The sequence below is a fragment of the Musa acuminata genome, chromosome BXJ1-5 (genome assembly GCF_036884655.1).
Source record: "Musa acuminata AAA Group cultivar baxijiao chromosome BXJ1-5, Cavendish_Baxijiao_AAA, whole genome shotgun sequence".
Lineage (NCBI taxonomy): Eukaryota > Viridiplantae > Streptophyta > Magnoliopsida > Zingiberales > Musaceae > Musa > Musa acuminata.
The window spans coordinates 1,796,661-1,816,058 of record NC_088331.1 but is presented as its reverse complement, the minus strand read 5'-3'; the positions used below and the strand labels follow the sequence as shown (position 1 = coordinate 1,816,058).

General features: G+C 38.6%; 1 protein-coding gene and 1 pseudogene across 2 annotated transcripts; one reads left to right on the top strand and one right to left on the bottom strand.

Annotated features, from left to right (window-relative positions):
- Positions 1–1,469: 1,469 nt before the first annotated feature.
- Positions 1,470–7,313, bottom strand: LOC135672933 (probable inactive leucine-rich repeat receptor-like protein kinase At3g03770). Of its 2 annotated transcripts, XM_065181441.1 has the most exons (9): positions 6,853–7,312; positions 5,347–6,749; positions 4,937–5,070; positions 4,182–4,422; positions 3,870–4,072; positions 3,747–3,793; positions 2,893–3,004; positions 2,423–2,720; positions 1,470–1,758 (listed from the first exon to the last, which is right to left on the bottom strand). In XM_065181441.1, the coding sequence occupies exons 2-8, from the start codon at positions 6,680–6,682 to the stop codon at positions 2,442–2,444; spliced, it is 2,352 nt and encodes a 783-aa protein (XP_065037513.1). In that variant the 5' UTR covers positions 6,683–6,749; positions 6,853–7,312; the 3' UTR covers positions 1,470–1,758; positions 2,423–2,441. The 2 variants fall into 2 exon arrangements, with proteins under 2 accessions (XP_065037513.1, XP_065037514.1); XM_065181442.1 differs by lacking the exons at positions 1,470–1,758; positions 2,893–3,004 and having other exon boundaries at positions 2,559–2,720; positions 6,853–7,313.
- Positions 7,314–7,991: 678 nt separating this feature from the next.
- On the top strand, positions 7,992–13,726 carry LOC135675041 (uncharacterized; annotated as a pseudogene).
- The last annotated feature ends 5,672 nt before the right edge of the window (positions 13,727–19,398 follow it).

Here is a 19,398-nt window from a genome sequence, read left to right as displayed (position 1 = left end):
TCGGCTCTACGCCACCCCGAGACCGCACCTGCGCAGTTGCTCCGCCTGCGTTGCACTCCTCGGCCCTCGACTCTACGCCATCCCGAGACCACACCTGCGCGGTTGCTCCGCCTGCGTTGTGCTCCTCGGCCCTCGGCTCTACGCCATCCCGAGATCACGCCTGCGAGGTCACCCCGCCTACGCTGTGCTCCTCAGCCCTCATCGGCTCCATCGGCCCCGAGTCTAACCCTGCTCGGCTTCCTGACTGAGTTGCGCACCTCGGCCCCATGTTGCACGAGACACGTCCGCGCGGCTAGCCCGCCTACGTCATACGCCTCGGAAATGCATGACCAGCCCGCCTGAAGTAAAAAGCCATGCATCGGACCCCCTGCATGCAAGAACCGACGCATAGCTCCTTTCGGGGGGGGCATATGATATGGCAAAAAATGGCAGACCCAGCACAGCCGGACGAGACAGAAGCAGAAGCAGGTAACGGGTGAAGCTCGCCCATACCCTGCGATCCCCCGATCTCCCACGCAACCCCCTGAGCGACACACTGCCCGAGGCTCTCCATACCCTGCATCAGCTCAGCCTCCCACACAACCCCGGCGGTAACATCAAACCTCCTCTAGAAATACCCCCGAACTCTCAAGAGAAAAGGGGAGGGAAACTCACTCAGACACAAAACAGAGGAACTCTTCTTCATCCACAATCCCCTCCACATCCTCCTCTAACTTGATCGTCGGAGGGGTTGGGCCGAGCTCCCGGCCCGACCTGTGTGCAGGTGCGAGACGGTGTCGCCTCTTCCCGAAGCTGCGGCGGAGCTGCCTCCCGACCCGAGCCGCCGACCTGCCGAACCGACCTCCCGACCGGTGTCGCCTCTTCCCGAAGCTGCGGCGGAGCTGCCTCCCGACCCGAGCCGCCGACCCGAACCGCCGACCCGACCTGCCGAACCGACCTCCCGACCCAAACCACCGAGCTCGGCCGCCGGGAGACCTGCAGGAGCGCCCCCACGGAGATCATCGCCTTCCGGACCCGAACCAAGCCGCGACGGCCCCGAGGCCACGGCTAAAAAAGTTACTTACCGTAACACCATGCATCAAGGAAACTGGGCTCACTTCGCGGGAGGAGCGACGTAATGAGGCGGCGCCACCACAGCCGGGCGGTAGTAGCCTTGCGGCACCACCCACCAGAGCAGCAAAACCAAACAAAATTAGACGTCAGCAACTGAACTAGTCGAAGAACAAATGAGGGCATGAAAGGACAGTAGAAGGAGAATAAAAGGTAGAAGAGCAGGATTGCAGCGCCTCCCCTGAGCTGGGTATGGATAGCCGCCATACTTGGTGGGATCATTCATATTGGATCAGACAGGCAGTCAGAGAAAGAAACGCGAGGCACCTCGGGGTCGACGTGACGCACGCGCGTGGTACGAACTCGAAGGGACACAACAACTTTCATACAGCAACAAATGTAATGCATGACAAACATGATACTGAAGTGCATTTTGTACATCCATCTTGTGGGGTTCTTTCTTCTCTTTTCGGACGCAAACAAATTGGAAACTTTTGGTTGACAGTGAAAACATTGAAGTTCTTTCTAATGATGATTAATAGCCAGATTTCTTAGCAGCACAGGTCAGTCTTTGTCATGATGGGTAAATTTGTGGACGTTAATCCTTGACCCTTTCCTGGTAATTGCAGCATGCAGCTCTTAACTATAGAAGACCCAGACAGAGACGTCTTTACTTTGGGCTGGGTGACGACCGTGGAAGCAGCCAACCTGCACAAAGAAACCAATTTTTACCAAATCAGTACTCACAGTAAATTGTGCAAGAGACACATGAGCAACAGTATAATACAAAATACCAGTATTTAGATCCCTAGAAAAATCATCTTGTTTTCTTTTTCCTTTTTCAGCCAATTGAGGATGGTACAATTCACAAGCAATCTGAAGGAAGGCCTCTATGTGCAAAGAACCAACCAAATTGGCAAGAGAAACTTCAATCAGAACTTTTAAAGTGTCGATCTTGGAAGGAAATTATTATCTCATTTCATGCAGTTTAAATCATGAAATCAGGTAGAATTTCATAATGGACCACAAAGCAAATGGTTTATTAATCACCTTTCGTGACCTTGTAGAGTCTCAAGCAATAATTTTATGAAATAGTAAGTTTTCAGGAAATTTCCAACTTTATTTGGTCATATTTTAGTTGCAAAAGGGAAAAGAAGTTATGGGGTCATGTATTGATTAGGTATAACTTAAAACACAGAATAAGGCTTCCATACTGCAGTGCTCACAAAAGAGGGAACACAGACATGTTAGTCTTAAAAAGTCCCGTTAAATGTTACATACGTACAAGAGTGATCAACTCCCACGATGGGCATTAATTAAAATACTAAATGAATCAGAGAGTCATCAAGTTTGTGTTGTGATTTTCACTTACTATTATGCCACGATAGTAGCTAATTGAGTGAGACTGGCGATCGGGGAGGCTGACGAGGTGAAAGAGGTGAATCTTCACTACTTTGAGAGTCCCACCTCCAAGATTCTTGGACTTGAACAGCAAAATGCAAGTTCCAAAGCACATCTTCGACCGAGGGTCTCTGAGTTGGTTCCTTCGAAAGACATCGCAGGCAGATCTCCATGACAGTCTTCAGTGATTCATCACAGCTTTGCCTTCTTATAAAATGATCCACGAGGCTCCTCCGAGCAGCTCCGTCAGCTAGAATACTTTCTTGTAACTATAATAATAAAAGTGAAGGTGAAAACTCGAGCATGCAAACTTATTAATTTCAAAAAAATTGCTTCACAATTCCACATGCATTACCATTTTTTTTTATTTTAATGGAAAATTACAAATAATTTATAAAAATGGAAATATTATAAACATTCTTTGACCATAATGGTTCACACCTCATCTTTCATTATGTGGACTTCACTTGTTAATGTGATTGGCCTGCCGGATACAATTTCCAGTAAGATGATACCAAAATCATATATGTCAATCTTATCCAAATGTTTGAGCCTGAAAAAGGCCACAAGTCACAAAAGAATACTTAAAAATAACTCAAAGTTGTAAAACTATAACTCAGAGATGTAAAATGCATATACTATATTTTATGTAATATAAAATACATTAATGCCGTTGGACACGAGTACATTGGATTGATGATTCCTAAACAATGAAGTAAATTCCATTCAAGAAATGCAGAAATACAATGCATATGACAGCCTTAATTTCATGCTGCTGATCCAAATATAATGAACATAGTACTGATTCTACTAATGCGTGTTTGACTATGAGAAATTATGTTCTAAAAAATAATGGTATGGAGAAAACTAACAAATGAATGAAAAGTATATGTTCTTCTTGATGTCTATATAGTGTTTCTAGATGCAGCTTTTATTTGTCATCCATATTAGGCTGGATGAAGAAGTATAATCAGCTCTGCTCATAAATGGGTTGGAGGTAGATATCCACCAAAACTACAAATATTTAAATCCCGTTGCAAATAATATTTTTCATAATTTTAAAGTGGAAAATAAATCAGTTACAAAGACACTTCTGAATTTTCAATCGTGTGCAGCAAAAAAATGCCTAACTTATTTAGCACGATTGCAAATGTGAAGTGTTTAGGACCCTGATTCTCTGTATTGTTCATCTGTTCAGTTGAGAATCCCAAGTTTCATCACTATACTTTGTTATTCTCACCAATTGGTCATCTTATTAACTAAGCATTTAAGATGATAGATGATGTTCTGCATACCTTCCACCAGGTTCATTTGATCCACTCGATGAACCTCCTGCAGATACCTATAAAGGCAGAGAGGATGAATATCAAATTGATTAATCAACAGAGTCTAGAAGGATGGAAAATCTTTATTTTTACCATAGTTATCATATTCTCTGCTAGTACTGGAAGGTTGTAGCTACTGATTTTTGCAACAAGATTCTGATCTAAAAATATATTTGTGACTTTTAGATCATTTGAAAACAAGCCAGGCATGATACCCCCATGCAAAAACTGAATACCCTTTACTACACCAATGGCAGCTGATAGCCTCTGTATCCATGTAAGCCTCTGACCTCCCTCTGAAAATTTTGTAGAATTTGAAATGGATTTAGGTTTTGTTCAGAAAACAAGAATGTATAATAACATAAAAATCAGATGTTGATGACCTTATAGGACTAAGATCCTCACCTGATATATTGCTTCTTAATGTTCCATTTGACACATATTCGAAAATGAGAAATAATCTGCTGACACTGGAATCATCCAGGTTATACTCAAAGCAGTGGCCAAGGGCACTGACCAAATGGCGATGCCTAAGCTTGGATATTAATTCAATATGCCGATTGAAGTTCTGGGAAGTTTGTCCCTTTTTCAGCTTTAAGCATCTTATTGCCACCCAGGAACCATCTTTGAGTCTTCCTCTGTATATCTGATGTCACAAAAGAAGAGTTATCAAACAAGATGCAAGGTAACTCAGGCAAGTTTGCAACCAAGCCCCTGAAAACATATTAAATGAACATGAACGTTACATCAGAATTTTACTACAAATGAAAGAAACACCGGAATTCAGCATCCATATAATTTGTTGAATTTATTTTCAATTTTTAATGGTTGCCAATGATTATATTATTTTAAAAAACACTGCCAGACCAGATAAATGTATCTTGCACATTATGCAGCATGACTTTATTAGAAAGCATAGCTTCAATACGATCTCAGGTTTGTAAAATCAACTGAGGGACTCATCAAACACATTGCTCAAATGAAACAACAGCATAAATTTCTCAAGCAGAAATTTGCATTTTAATTGTCTCACTAAAGCACATAAAAAGAGCACAGAAAGAATTACCAAGCAAGAATAGTGAAAGGGCATATTGACAAGCAACTATTTGCAGTACTTCTAAGGTAAACATGGATGAGTTAAAGTAACGGTAATGGCACACCTGACCATGAGAGCCTTCTTCCATGAACCTTGACGGTTCGAAGTTATTTGTAGCAGCTTCCAGCTCCTCCACTGAAAATGATCTATAAGATGGAATGCCAAGTGCTCCCAACTTCATTGTTTGAGATATGTACCCTTTGAGATTAAGAGCAAAGTACAAAATCAACAATGTAGAAAATAAAATGGGTGAAATTGAGGTAAAAGCCATACCAGTGGGTTGCATGAAATAACACTAAATACTTAAAACAAGTAATTTCAAAAGCGTGAGTTATTATTTCCAGGCTAACTTTCTTTTTTAGTATAAGCAAACATAGGACTAGGGTTTCATGCACACTGAAAAGGTGTTGAGCGATATAACACATTAAGTTACCAAAAATATGTTCAAACCACATTATAAGAGAGAGGATATACTTGCATCAGCCAGCAACTTGAAAGGGTATCCACTTGAAGCATGCTCTACTATTCTTCTTGGAGGTTGCTTCATTAGCCTCTTGATAATTCCTCTTCTAATAGCAAAGAAAACTGCAAAACCAACTATCGAAATGCTTCCAACAATCCCTACTGCTACACCAATTGCGATAACTTTTTTGCCACCTGATGTTCTCTTTTCTTGGTGAGGCAATATTCCCACAGCCAAAGCTTGAGTCTGGCAAAATGAGGTTGGATGCTGACCATGATCCTCGATCCCTAAACAATTTGATGAGTACAAAACCACCTTGTCCTTAGTGTTTGAAAACAGACATGTTGGCAAGTTACCAGACAAAAGATTTGAAGACAAATCTACAAACTTAAGATCATCATTGCAAGTCGTGTTTTGAAAAAGCATTCCAGTGAATCTGTTTCCAGCAATATTCAGATATCGAATAGAAGGAAGAGACAACAGCGATGGCAGAAAAGGCCCAACGAATTTATTGAAAGAGACATCCAACCGTTCGAGCAAATAATAGGAGCTTAGATCAGCTGGCAAGCCACCACCGAACCTATTTTTTCTCAACACAACAGTCACCACCTTCCTCTGTAATCTTGGAAATTGAGGTCCGAAGTAGTTGTTCTCTAGATCAAGCACTTGAAGGTTAGTCAAACCACTAAGATCAGGTAAATCCGCAGACAAACTATTTGAGGAGAGAACAAGCACCCTAAGTGACTGCAGACCACTAATCGATTGTGGCAAAGGCCCACTTAAAGTATTGTTCTGTAAGTTCAACACAGCCAAAAGAGAAAGTTCACTCAAAACATCAGGAACTTGGCCAGTGAACATGTTGTGTTCAAGTATAAGAGTTTGGAGATGTCTCAAACTGGAAACTTGCCGAGGAATGGCTCCATACAAGTAATTTGAGCTCATATTGACGATCTCTAGAGAAGACAAGCGAGAAATCTTTGGAGGAAGGGGACCCCAAAGGCCTAGCGAAGTCAAAGAGAGGACCTTCAAGTTTGGGAGCCGAGTGAGAGTAGTGAAGAAAGAATCGATCGAGAAACTCAGTGGAAGAGGCGGAGAACTGTCACTTCCACTTATGTGCAACTGGGTTATGCTCTCTTCGTAGCAAACAACTGTCAGGTATGGATTTGGATCAGCATTGCAGAAGTCCGTGCTGGTATTCCAGCTACTCAGAACAGGAGGATAATTGAGAAGCCGCTGGATTCTCAGCAACGACCAAGCTTGGGAGGATTGCAGCTGGTGTGTGTGTGGTATAAGGACCAAAACCACAAATACAGTGAGCAGACAGGTAATATAGCTTCTAGGAACCATTGCTAGCACCGAATAGCATCCAAAGCACAATGTTCTTCTTTAGCACTCGCGACAAGATCCTTCTTTTCTGTAACCAAAGAACATATGTGAACAATAGGAGTCCAGATTTTGACACTGATTTATGTTAGAATTTGTTCTACGCATCATATGGACAAAGAAATGGTGCGTACCTTTCTCCGACGAACTCACTAAACTTAAGCCGATATACTAATATTCCGATGGGAAGCCAAAGCCGAATGAATCAAAATCGCAACCTTCGAGTGCCACCGTAGACGGAGAAGCAATGCCAACAGCGAACCTAAAATGTAAGAAAGATCGCTCTATTTTCCATTCATTCAATTAAGAAAGTTGCAACTTCTCAGTCCAAATCTTGTCGACCTTCACCGGCCCCTGAAATCGAAATCCAAATCCAAAATGCCGACACGGGGGAACAGGACGCATTCCTGTGTCTCCCCAGCGTCTCTCTCCATCACGGGTAGAATGGGCAGGGAAAATGCCAAAATAGATCGGGACGCCGAGATGGCAACGGACGGAAGGGCAAGGCAGGTGGCGACAAAACCCCGTTCCCTTTTCCCCACACGGGCGAGATACTCCCGTCACCAATGGAAGCGACTTATCTCTCCTTTAGGGTTTGCACCACTGCCATTAAAGCAAAAGAGGCAGCATTCCGCCCCTCCTCCGCCTTTATTCCCCTCCCCACCTCCTCCTCCTCTTTGCTCTCTTCTCACTCTCTTCAGGGTTCCGAAAAGAAAAGAGATCAAAATGTTAGTGCTTCGCTCTTTGGATCGCACTTTGGCCTCTCTCTCTCGTGTCGGTCTCGTTGTCGGTCGGACTTTGGCCTCTCTCTCTCTCGTGTCGTTCTCGTTGTCGGTCGGCTTCGGCCGTCGTTGCTGTTCGCGCCATCTTTTCTTTCCATTTGCCGAAATTAACCCTCGGTAATAATAGTAATTCGGCCTACCGGATCGTTATCGGGTCGGATTCACCATGAGCTGAACCCGATCCAAATTCTCATCCGAATTTGGGACCTTTTGTGTTGGACTCGGCGAACTTTTCTTGACGAGTGGGACCCACGTCGGCACCCAATGAGCTTATCGAAATAGAAACAGGAGGCTCCATCAACACTCGTTGCGCACATCCATTCACGCACTGTTTGAAGGTTTTGAACCGTCTGATTGGGAATGATGTGATCACTGACCACTGGTTGGGTGATGGTCCACCATTAGCTGAAGTGGTCGGACAATAAGGATTACAATACCCAAAAACATTGTCTAAAATTGACATCATTTCTCTTTTTATTTAATTAGGGGCCATGTGGGACCCTAGTAATTATAACATCGGAACTAGTTGATAAAGTCCACCTTTTTTTATTTTTAGAAATAATTTTATTTAAAAATTAAATAATCTTAATCATCAAAGCATCTTTTATCATCGATGATATAAAATAATTTTAAAAAAATCATCAAATAGGATGATCTGAAAATCCAATAAAAAAAGTAAAAATTAAATTTATATATTAAATTAATTAAATATTTTTAGAGTTTAAGACATTAGGTTACAAATTAGATGATGATATAACTTGAAAAATATTATAAGTGATACTATACTTATGATCAATAATTAAGGAGTTATGAAAAATAAGAGTATGATCGATAATATTTAGTATAATACAATATAATCGAGAGATTATATTTAGTATATATATATATATATAATCCTAACTTTCAATATTTACTTTTCTATGTACTATTTATGAGTGAAAAAGCCATTTATCCTTTAAAAAGGGGAATGAGAAACTAAATAATAAAAAATAATACATATTATGTACATATATTTCTTTAAGAAAGAGAATAGAAAACCTTCTCCGTGTGATGACTGCAGGAACAAAACACAGCAACTTTTCTTTTGAATCTATTCTGATCTTTTCTTCTGCTTGTCATGTGGTCACTACCTTTTCCAAAGAGTATATTACAAGTGAGGTTGGTGACGATGAGGAGGAGATGGTTCATAGTGGAAAATAATTCACTCCACACCAAAGGCCAAATTTGACTGGTGTTTGTGAGTTCTCAGTGGTTAGATGGAGGGACATGAATTCGATAAACTATGAATCCATGTTACATAGTTTATCGAATTCATGTTTGGACTTTAGAGGATATGTGCATGGAATATATATTTATATATTCACTTATTGGTGGTGTGTTTTTGCTATTGTTTGTCAGTAATGTTCAATATCCATAGTTATTTGGGCATGTTCAATATCATATAGATCTTCTTGGCTCATATCATCCCATAACTGATATTTCCAATTAAGTTCGATGCTTCATGTGATTCATATAATAAAAGTTAGTGAATGCTATCACAAATATATATATAGATATATAGCACTTATTGTTATGTCATAATTATGGATGACTAATAAGCAAAGATTAAAATGGATATCCAAAACAAAATTGGACGACTGCTCGGGAAAATATTTTTTTAGATTTTTTTTCGGATGATACTCTTTTTTGTTATTATCAAGTCATCATTTTTATTTTAAAAATCTTAAAAATACCCCTCAAAGGTTTTTGACAGTGTTTTTTTTTCCAAATCCAAAATGTTTTTCCGTCAAATGATTATAATATCTTGTGGGTTATTTTTTATTCACAAAAATACTATATAATATTTTTATTTCAAAAATACTGTATGATATTTTTAAAATAAAACACTATACATTTTTTTTAGAATAATAAATAGTATTTTTATTATACTATATGATATTTTGTGGATAAAAATTAACCCACAAAATACCATAAATAGCTGGTAGAAAAATGAAGGGACACTTTTGGAATATTAAAAATAAGAATTATTTGAAAATTTTGAAAAGGAGTATTATCCAAGAAAAAATTCAAAAAGAATATATTTTCCTAGAAAATCACCCGATAAAATTATATATCATAAATTTTTATTATATTATTATAATATACGAGATTATATTTTGATTTGAACTGGAATCATATATAGCTGAAACAGGAACCAAAATGGCTTGGGATTTATTGATTCCAAATCAAATTGGAACTAGAAATTGACGTTCCATTCATGATTTTTGGGAATTGAGACAAATGGTTCATGATTTTAAAATAAATTATATTTTTTTAAATTGTAAATTATATATATTTTATTTACAAAATTTTAATTAAATTATATGGACGATTTGGATCGAAATCGTTCCTAAAATTAAGGAACTGAAATCGTTGATGGCGGAACATCTCTTAAAAATAATATAGAATTTCTCGAAATTGAAAAGGTGCCACATTATTGGGAAGCCTTCAAAACATCTCTTTCTTGATCTGATCAGGAAAAAGCAGGAAAATGATGCAGTTGTATAGTTAGAAGATACGTCACAATTAAAGCCTGCATGCTTTGAATATATATATTATAATTCTACATAATTATCTTTCAATGCATACGACATCGACGCACTCATTCCATCATTTTGCAGTGATCATGTGACGATTAAATTCTCATTATGAGTTAGAGTATTTTCTTGTAGAAAAACCTATTATTATTATCCGAATAATTCGTAATGGAGTCCATCTGGAGCAATTATTTTCTGTCATATTTCTCTAATATTAATCCAATATTCTTATTTATTAGTTTTGGTAAGAACATGTAATAAATAAGTAAACAATTATATCTTACTTTTTTTTTCCGTCAATAGTGCCACGTCATCATATATCTTTTAATTTTAATTAATTTAAGTTTTGAAATCCACGCGTCGAGCCTGGCCAACCTATGCCACGTGAATTGCACGTGGAGGATAGCCACCGTCGACGGTTAAGCTACCTCTATCATAGCGGCAGGGCATCGGAAACTCTCGTTTGCCTCTCCTCTCAGCCCGCACCGGGATCGGTTTTGGCGTCCCCAAAACCCTAACCCTAGACACCTTGGTGAGGGGAAGAAAGTGAGTGAGAGAGAGGCAGCTATTCCGATGTCGAAGGGCTCCAAGATGCTGCGGTATATAAACTATCGCACGCTCGTCACGATCGAGGGCGGCCGCCGGCTCGTCGGCAAGTTCATGGCCTTCCACTGCCACATGAACCTCGTCCTCGGCGACTGCGAGGAGTTCCGCAAGCTGGCGGGCGAGGGAGGGGGCAGCGGCAATAAGAAGCCTGGGGCCGGTGAGGAGTGGGAGGACCGGCGCACCCTTGCCTTGCCCGTCTCCGCGGAGAGGAGGTCGTCTCCATGACCGTCGAGGGCCCCCCGCCCCCCGACGAGTCCCGCGCGAAGTCCCACGAAGCCGCAGCTCTCGCTGGTGCTAGCGTCCGATGCGCTGCCGGCTGCGGCATCCCCACCGCCCCCCTCGTACAGGCTCAGCCTGGTCTCGCCGGGGCCGTCTGCGGCGTTGGTGGCCACGCCCCTGGGATGATGCAGCCGCAGACCTCTTGCCCGACGGTGCCGCCGGTCTTTTACCCCCAGGTCGTCCGCCCGCCGGCGCTGGGTCAGATGCCGGGGTTCCCAGGTCAGCCCATGCTGGTCGACCAAAGCCCACCCACAACCGTGTCGGTGCAGTTTGCTACAGGGCCCGGGGCTCCACCTCCGCCGCCATCTGGGACGCCGTCGCAGATGATGAGGGGTCCCTCCGCCGGTTATGTGGCCTGGGATGCCTGCTTCGGTGCCGACAAGGCCAGGGATTCCGCCGCAACCAGGTGGACCAGTCCGAGGCTTGGAATGCCGTCTCCGCCTCCACCAAATCAACAGCTGGGCTAGAACCAGCAGTGGTTATTTGGTATGTTATTTTGGTACTTCGATTTTGATCCAACACTGAATGCCTTGACATGTTGTTACAAATTGCTAGGTGTTACCTATTTCTTTGGGCGAAGAATTAGTTGTTATAAGAAATAGACATCAAAATTTCTCTTATTACTATTTTTTAAATGAGTAAAAGCATAAATAAGTGACTTTTTACATATTTCAATGATTAATGATAAATAAGTGACTTTTTTAAATGCTTTCAATATAATGTAGGACATACACAATCCTTCTTCTCAGGCATATTCTGCTTCTTATTACCTCTTAATAAAGACTGATTTAGGACAGATATAACAATTAGATGCACAGCTGTTATGCTGGTAACTGCAGTACCTCAAACATTTGGTATGGTTTATCAATGTATGCAAGAGTGTTATTTAGATGGAAGTATATTTTCTCCTTAAACAAAACTTATAATAGATATGCAATACATATTTATCATATTGATGCCCTCTTTTTTTATAGCAAAAAATATGGTTGCCTTCTATATGTTTTTATTAGTAAACAAGATGAAGAAAAGATGGAAGCAATGTTCATAAACTGTTCAATGATTTTTCTCATTTTGTTGGTTGATTTTCAATGTATGTTTTTGTTGGCGGAACATTAGTGATGTGAAGTTCTGAAGGTAAAAGCTATGAGCTATAAACATTTAATATTTACAAAACTAATCATGTGAAAATTTATTAAGTGGTTCTATGTAGTAGAATTTTCCTTTGTTGTTTGGGTATAGAAAAGCTTTGCATTGTTTAGATAAAGTGTTCCATATATTCTCTTGCACTATCTTGTTTGTATTGTGGTTATTTCTATGTTATTAGTTATTTCCTTCCTGCCTTATAGATTTAAGATGCTTTGGTCATTATACATAGCTGTGGAATAAAGCATCTGATGTTTTCATTTATCTAATGAACTGCAGCAACCAGATCTGACCTGATAGGTCTTTGTTAGGCTTGGGAATTGGTTACAGATCTTTTGATTGGGTGGGTTAGGCCTGGGATGGGATATAGTTGTCTGGTTGGGTTTGATCCAACCTAACAAAGTTGCTATAATGTTGCAACTTTGGGAGATGCTAATCATGAAAGCACAAACAGTAATAACATAGCAGTCTCCAATCCTCCAAGTTTATCTTTAAGGTTATATGACTTTTTTTAAGGCAAAAGCAGTGAAAGCTGCATCTTTTTCATTAAGAACATGACATGGATGGAAGGTTACATGGCACTGTAGTGGTTGTAGTTACCAAACTGTGCTAAAGTAATCGTGCAGTTTCCAGCAAGCAACCAAAAGTGAATCAAAATGCATGTGGATGGTATGGCAGGGAATTTGTCAATGCCACATATTGTGTTAGGCATTTACAACTGTGGTAAATGAAGTGTATGATTTAGTCTTTAACCATAATGTGATTTATGTAATAATGCTTTCTGAATCTACAAATTTGACTTGTTCTTAAGAGGAAAATTGAGCAAATTATTATGTGTTAGAGTTAGGTAAATTGGATGGAGTGTTAAATTATACTTTTTAACCTGGATTTGTGTGTGGTTGCATTTATTTAGGTCAGATGGAAATTTGTTGATAGTTGCAATTCATTATTAAACCTTTACGTCTTATAATCTTGATTCTAGTAAATGTTTACTCTGAGAGATCTGCATAACTTGAATGTGATTGTAGATCTTGTTTATTGAATATAGAATTTTCAAAACCATTATTGTCTAAAGAAGGAAATTGAAGAAAATAGATAGGATTTTGTTTTAATAATATTGTTGTTAAATGTTCACACTTCGAAGTTGGTTTTGACAATAGAATAACATGCTTTACTATCCTTTTTCTATGGCTCTATTTTTTGATGGGGTTTATATATATTTTTTACACTGAATTGAAACTTCAAATGTTGTCACCATTTGGTATCTATATAGGACTAAAAATTTCAATCAGTGCCATAGACTATAAGGCACTATGGGACCAATATGTACTCATCATACCAGGCAGTACATTGGTTGGTACTGAAGAGGATGAAAAAGGAATGAGGAGGGATAAGAATGACATGAAGAAAAGGAAAAGAATGAAGTCAAATGCATCCACATTTGTTGACTTTGAGAATGGGTCAATTGCAAGCTGAAAAATTACTCTCAACTGGCTTTTTGGCCAGCTGTGTCTAAATCAGTTGAAATGAATTGGATTTTACTTTTTAAGGGGTCCAAGAGACCCAGAGTTTACAGAGGAAACCTGGAAATTAACATTTTATTGTTTACGTGCTTGGTACAAGGCGGCCTGGATCATGTTCTCTATTGACTGGTATGTTCTACCCGCAATGGGTGGTAGGCAACAAAATTTTTAACCTGTGTAGCACTGTGGTATCGTCTCTTGTACTTTAGAACATAAGACACAGATTCTCTCTGATTGTTTATGTTGATTTAATAAGTTCCTTGTCAATATGTATGTACCTAGGACTTATTATTGACGCATGTATTCTCCTAGCATATATTATATGTCAAACTCTTATGTATATATTTTGTTTCATAGTTTAGATACGAAACATAGACTTGGCTAAACAAACACTACATGATAGCCTTCTTGTTTAGCTTACATGCACATCAAATACCTGAAGCTTTAACATCTTACTCTGGCCTCAGTAATTGAAGAGACTTGACATACAACTCATATGATCTCATGTTATAGGAAGGCCGAACATCAATAGAGATTATCAAACCCAAACAACAGAAATAAAAAATATAATGATTGAACAAATTGTTAGTCCAATTGGTAGTCAAACAAATTTTAATACTTGTGTCGGAGTGTTGTATCATCGCTGAGGGCGGTAGGGGAGCGGGAGATGAGCTTGCCCTGGGCTGGATCCCCGTCGGATCTGGCTACCGTGGGAGCATTGCGGAGTGCCTCACGAGGGATGAGTTCGAGCTGGGGATGGAGATGACGCATCACATCCTCACCCACTCCGCCATCACACCCTTTCCGTCTCTTGAGATGGAAAGGGGTTATTTTTATAAACAATTTTTATAATAATTATTACTCAAACATATGTATATAAACATATGTATATAAAAATACATATACTGAGTAAAACATCGTATCGTACTGTATGGAGCAAAGCTCGATACACTGGTACGGTACGAAATTAAAAACATTAGATCGTATGATAAAGAAGTTGATTAGGTATTCAGTTTGCACACATCATTGGATCAGCATGGTTGTTTTGAAAATTTATGTTACATCAATGATCTTTGTTGTTTTGTTTACATCGAGAGTTCGGTTTTTTGTGGTTCCAAGTTCCAACGATGAGAGGAATTTCAATGATGCTGTTCATGGTGGTGTTGTCCGGCAGTGACCACTTTTGGTGATTAGACTTGGCATGTCGATAGGTTGACCCCTTGCATCATTTTGGATATTGATGAGTATTACATTTTTTTTCTTATATGTCTGATTGCTTATTTGAGTGTTATCATTCTAATTGGAATACCATCAAGATTTACACATCCTTGTTTTTTTATGTAAAAGAAATTCATTTGAGATTAGTTATTATACATTGGACAATCTTTTATAGTGTCTTCCATCCTGTGACTAATAAAATTTGTTTAGATATCAATTGGATTATTTATTTAGCTATTATAATTTTTTATTTTTGTTATTTTTTGTGGATTTGATTTTCCTTGTCGATGTTAGGTTTTCTTATATAACCTGAGATCTTGTTAAAATATGTACTAAACCATGGAAACATTAATTCAGGTTGTGTTCCTAATTAAATTAAAATAGTTTGGATAAGCTTTCTATTCTATTTGCAAGTGTAAACTAAGCACATATTTAGAGGTGGGTTATTTTTTATTCTGTTAATCTGGATACAGTTGCATCATTAAAGATTTTTTTGAGAGATATTCAGAATTTAATATGATTGTAGATCATGATTATTGAATACTGAATTTCCAAAACATTAATCGGTTAAAGGAAGAAATTAAGGTAAATAGATAGGATTTTGTTGTGATATTATAATTGTTAAGTGTTAACACTTCACTGTTGATTGAAAAGATGGATTAACAAACTATTGGTATCCTTTTTTTCTAGGGCTAATTACATATTATCCTTTATTGTTAGACTTCTTTAGCATCCTGGTCCCTATGCTTAAAAAATTTTCATTGACATCTCTATATTTATGAAAGTAAAACATTTAGCCTCATTTAATTTAACATTATCGGTTTTACCGACCGAAGATACAACAAGTGACATCATGTGTAGAATTATTTATTTTGTTAATGACAAAATGATCATTTCAGGTGGGTGAAAGATTAAGACCATTGGCTTATGTAACAAATAGAGTCGATGTAACCACTTGCAGCGAATAGTAAGATCGAGCGCTATGTCCTCTTGGCAACAAAGGTTGAGGACGAGGAGTGGGCGAAAGTGCTATGCTTTCTTGCGTTAAAATAAGGGGAGGCTTTGGGCGGGCTCGTCCCTCACGATTGATGGGTCGTGCCTCGTTGCCTTGTCCACGACCATAGTGTGGATAAGACTCGAGTGCTTCCCCATCTTAACTTACCTCGCGGTCGTGGCTCGTCAACGGGCTTGCCATTGTCAATCCTCAAAGACGACCTCGTCGCCTTGTCCATGACCTCCTTGCCTGCTTTCCTAGAGGTGGAGGTAATAGTAGAAATGGCTTCGCAAGGAAAGTAGCTACTGGATAGGCGACTATTGGCGAGCAACTTGGCCTCCGCTCGGAAGCCTCCACCTTCGTTGGAAAGGATCGTGTCTCCTCCACCTTTTCCACCAATGAAAGGCACGCCATGGTCACAAATCGGCCCATCCACGGCTTGTCATCCCTGAGCCGGAGCAGCCCATCAACGACGAGCATCATCGTCAGAGCGGAGAAGGCATAGGGAGTCGCGGTGCACGCGACCCACTCCACTACGGCTTTTCTCACCAATGGCAAGTAGGAGTCAACATCACAGTCGCGAGGGACGAGCTCGCCCAAAGCCTCCCCTTCTTTGGCTACAAGAGAGCACAACACCTCCACCCACTCCTCGCCCTTAGCCTCCGTTGCCAAGAGGATGTAGTGCTCAGTCTCACGGTCCTTTACAAGTGGCAGCATCGATTCTATACGTTGCCCAAGCCAATAGCCTCGTGTTTTCAGCCACTTGAAATGATCATTTTGTCATTGGTAAAAACAATAATTTTATACGTGTTTGTATCTTCCGTCGATAAAATTAATGATGTTAGGATAAATGAGATTAAATGTTTCACTTTCATAATCATAGGAATGTCAATGCAAATTGTTTAAATCTAGGGATTGGAATGTTAAAAAGGTCTTACTACAGGGGGTGATTTGTAATTGGCCTTTTTTTTTTTTTCTAAAGCATCATTTTAATGTCGGATTTATATTATTTTATACTGTAATGTCACTTTTAAATGTTGTCACGTTGTGGAATATAAGTAGCACCAATAATTTCAATCTCATTGATGTCACAGTGTGGAATATAAGAAAATATGAAAAAAGAGGGAAAATAATAATATGAATAAAGAAGGAAAGGACGGTTCATTGATGTCTCAGGTTTCAAGTAAGGATCAACTGCAAACCAATAATTGACTTTGTGACCAGCAGAGCAGTGTCTAACCCAGAATATAACATTTTTGTTGTGTACCTGCTTGATACAAGGCATTCTGGATACTCTATTGACTGGTATGGTCCGCCTGGGCGTTGGGTGGTATACACAAAACTTGAATCCTTGCTTAGGACTTTTGTATCATTTCTGGTACACTGGACTTCAAAACATATTTAGGACAGAATCATCTCCAAGTATTTTTGTTGATGAAGCATGTAATTAAAAAGCTCCTTGTCAACATGTATGTATGTATGTATCTACGACTTCCAACGTCTTTTGAATGGTTCTACTCACGAAAATAGATGATGTGTGTCATATACAAGACTGCATGATAGTCATAGATTGTCCAAAATTTACAAGTTCTTTTTATATCTCAAGTGTATATATTGTGTCTGTGTCCATGATCATGCTTATGCCTCATAGTTCAAATATGATTTACTGAAAACTGCATTATTTAGATCGTCTGGCCTGCCCTTGTCACTTCACAACAAGACCAAGAACTTTAGACGTCTGCCTCTTGGAAACTGATTGTATGAAGAGAATTTAGGCCTTAAAGAGTGTTAAGAATATGAGGAAGCTAAAGGTTCTGTGTTTTTTGTTTGCTGCAACATATGCATGCAGTTACAAAGATCAGAGTTGTTGGAAGGAGAATAATCTAAAAAAAAAGATTGGGAACACATTCAAGTCTTTTGCTTGCCAGTCGCTGATATTGACTTTTAATGTATTCCGTCTTGACCACGATAACTAATAAAAACCACGACTAACCACTTATCTTCAATTCTTGTGACTGGTCGTTTGCAAAACCTGAAGTATAGTACTGATTCAAAGGGGATATAAGTGTAGTATCTTTAATGTGCACAAGTATCGATTCAGAGTTTGAACATTAAGAGATCGATCATTTCAAGGGATCTACCTGATTCCACAACTGACCACAATTTTCTGTCTGCCCAAGAATTCCATGATCTTTCGTCATCCTTTATCTTTTAATTATTACGAGTCTCTTTCCATCTTTCTAGTCCTCTATCAGTAAAATATTTATATATCCATTATTTGTTGAACAAGACACTTTTACTTTTATATTTAAAGGTAAGAATCAAAAGAAAAAATTGACTAACATGAAGGATTTCTTATATAACCTTTGGAATAATCTGTTGTACGTCATCCATCATCATGGGGCATCCAAGATGTGTTTGGGAAAAGAACAGATTTTAGCTTTTAAATTCTTTACTCAACATGAGACTAAATATGTCTTCATCATCCTACAACAATAATTTTATAAAAAAAAATTGTGTTAAAAAGATGTCACAAAATTCATATGAAATCTTTCTAATGAGAGGTAATTAGTACCTGTAAATTATATATTAAAAGTCATATGTTGTTCTTGTTGCTTGTTTGACAAAACCAATGTGGACACGCTACCCAATTAGTAGGGGTGTTCATCTGTTGTTCTTGTTGCTTGTTTGACAAATCCATCGTGGACACGTTATCCAATTAGTAGGGGTGTTAGAAAGAGGTCGAACTATTAAGAGTTGAATTGAATCGAACTATAAAAATGGTTCGATTCAATTCATGTAATATACATAAGGAAACTGTTTGACTTACCTAATCGAATCAGCTCAAAATCGATTAATCTGATTTAATTAATTAATTTAAAATTTAAAATAATTAATATATATATATATTTGGTTGGATGAACCAATTCAATTTAATGTAATTCAATCAAACCAGAATTTTGATTCGATTGGATATACAATTCCAAAAAATTTATATCATAAATATCATTCTAAATATTTTAAATAATTAGATCTATATGTAAGTATTTTTTATTGAAAGATATTTTAAAAGAATAACTACTTCACATCCTTTTCTTTTTTTTTTTTTTTTGATGATGATGAAATGCAGTGATACATACAAATAAACAAAAAAAATCATATAAACTGACAAAAAGATTATTAATGAAGAAGGATGACAGCAAAATAATGTTCATACATAAGACGAGAAAATAAGACCAAGAGAGAAAGAACTATAGTGACAAAAAAAAAAAGAATAATGCATTCAAAGTTTGAAAAGAAATTTTAGAATTTTTAAGACTCGTGGATTGAGTTGATGTTCTTTAAATTAAAATTTATTTGATTTTATTCAAATCGGTTTGCAAAACTCAAAAACGAATCCTCGCAAATTAAAATTATTTATATTTTTAGAATTAAATGTTGATTTGGTTCCAATTAAGTTATGTTTCGTGTTCTATTTGAACACCACCTAGACGTTAACCTTCGCATCCAATCCCATGGATTCCAAGTGGCACTATCTCACCAACCACGGTCACCTACC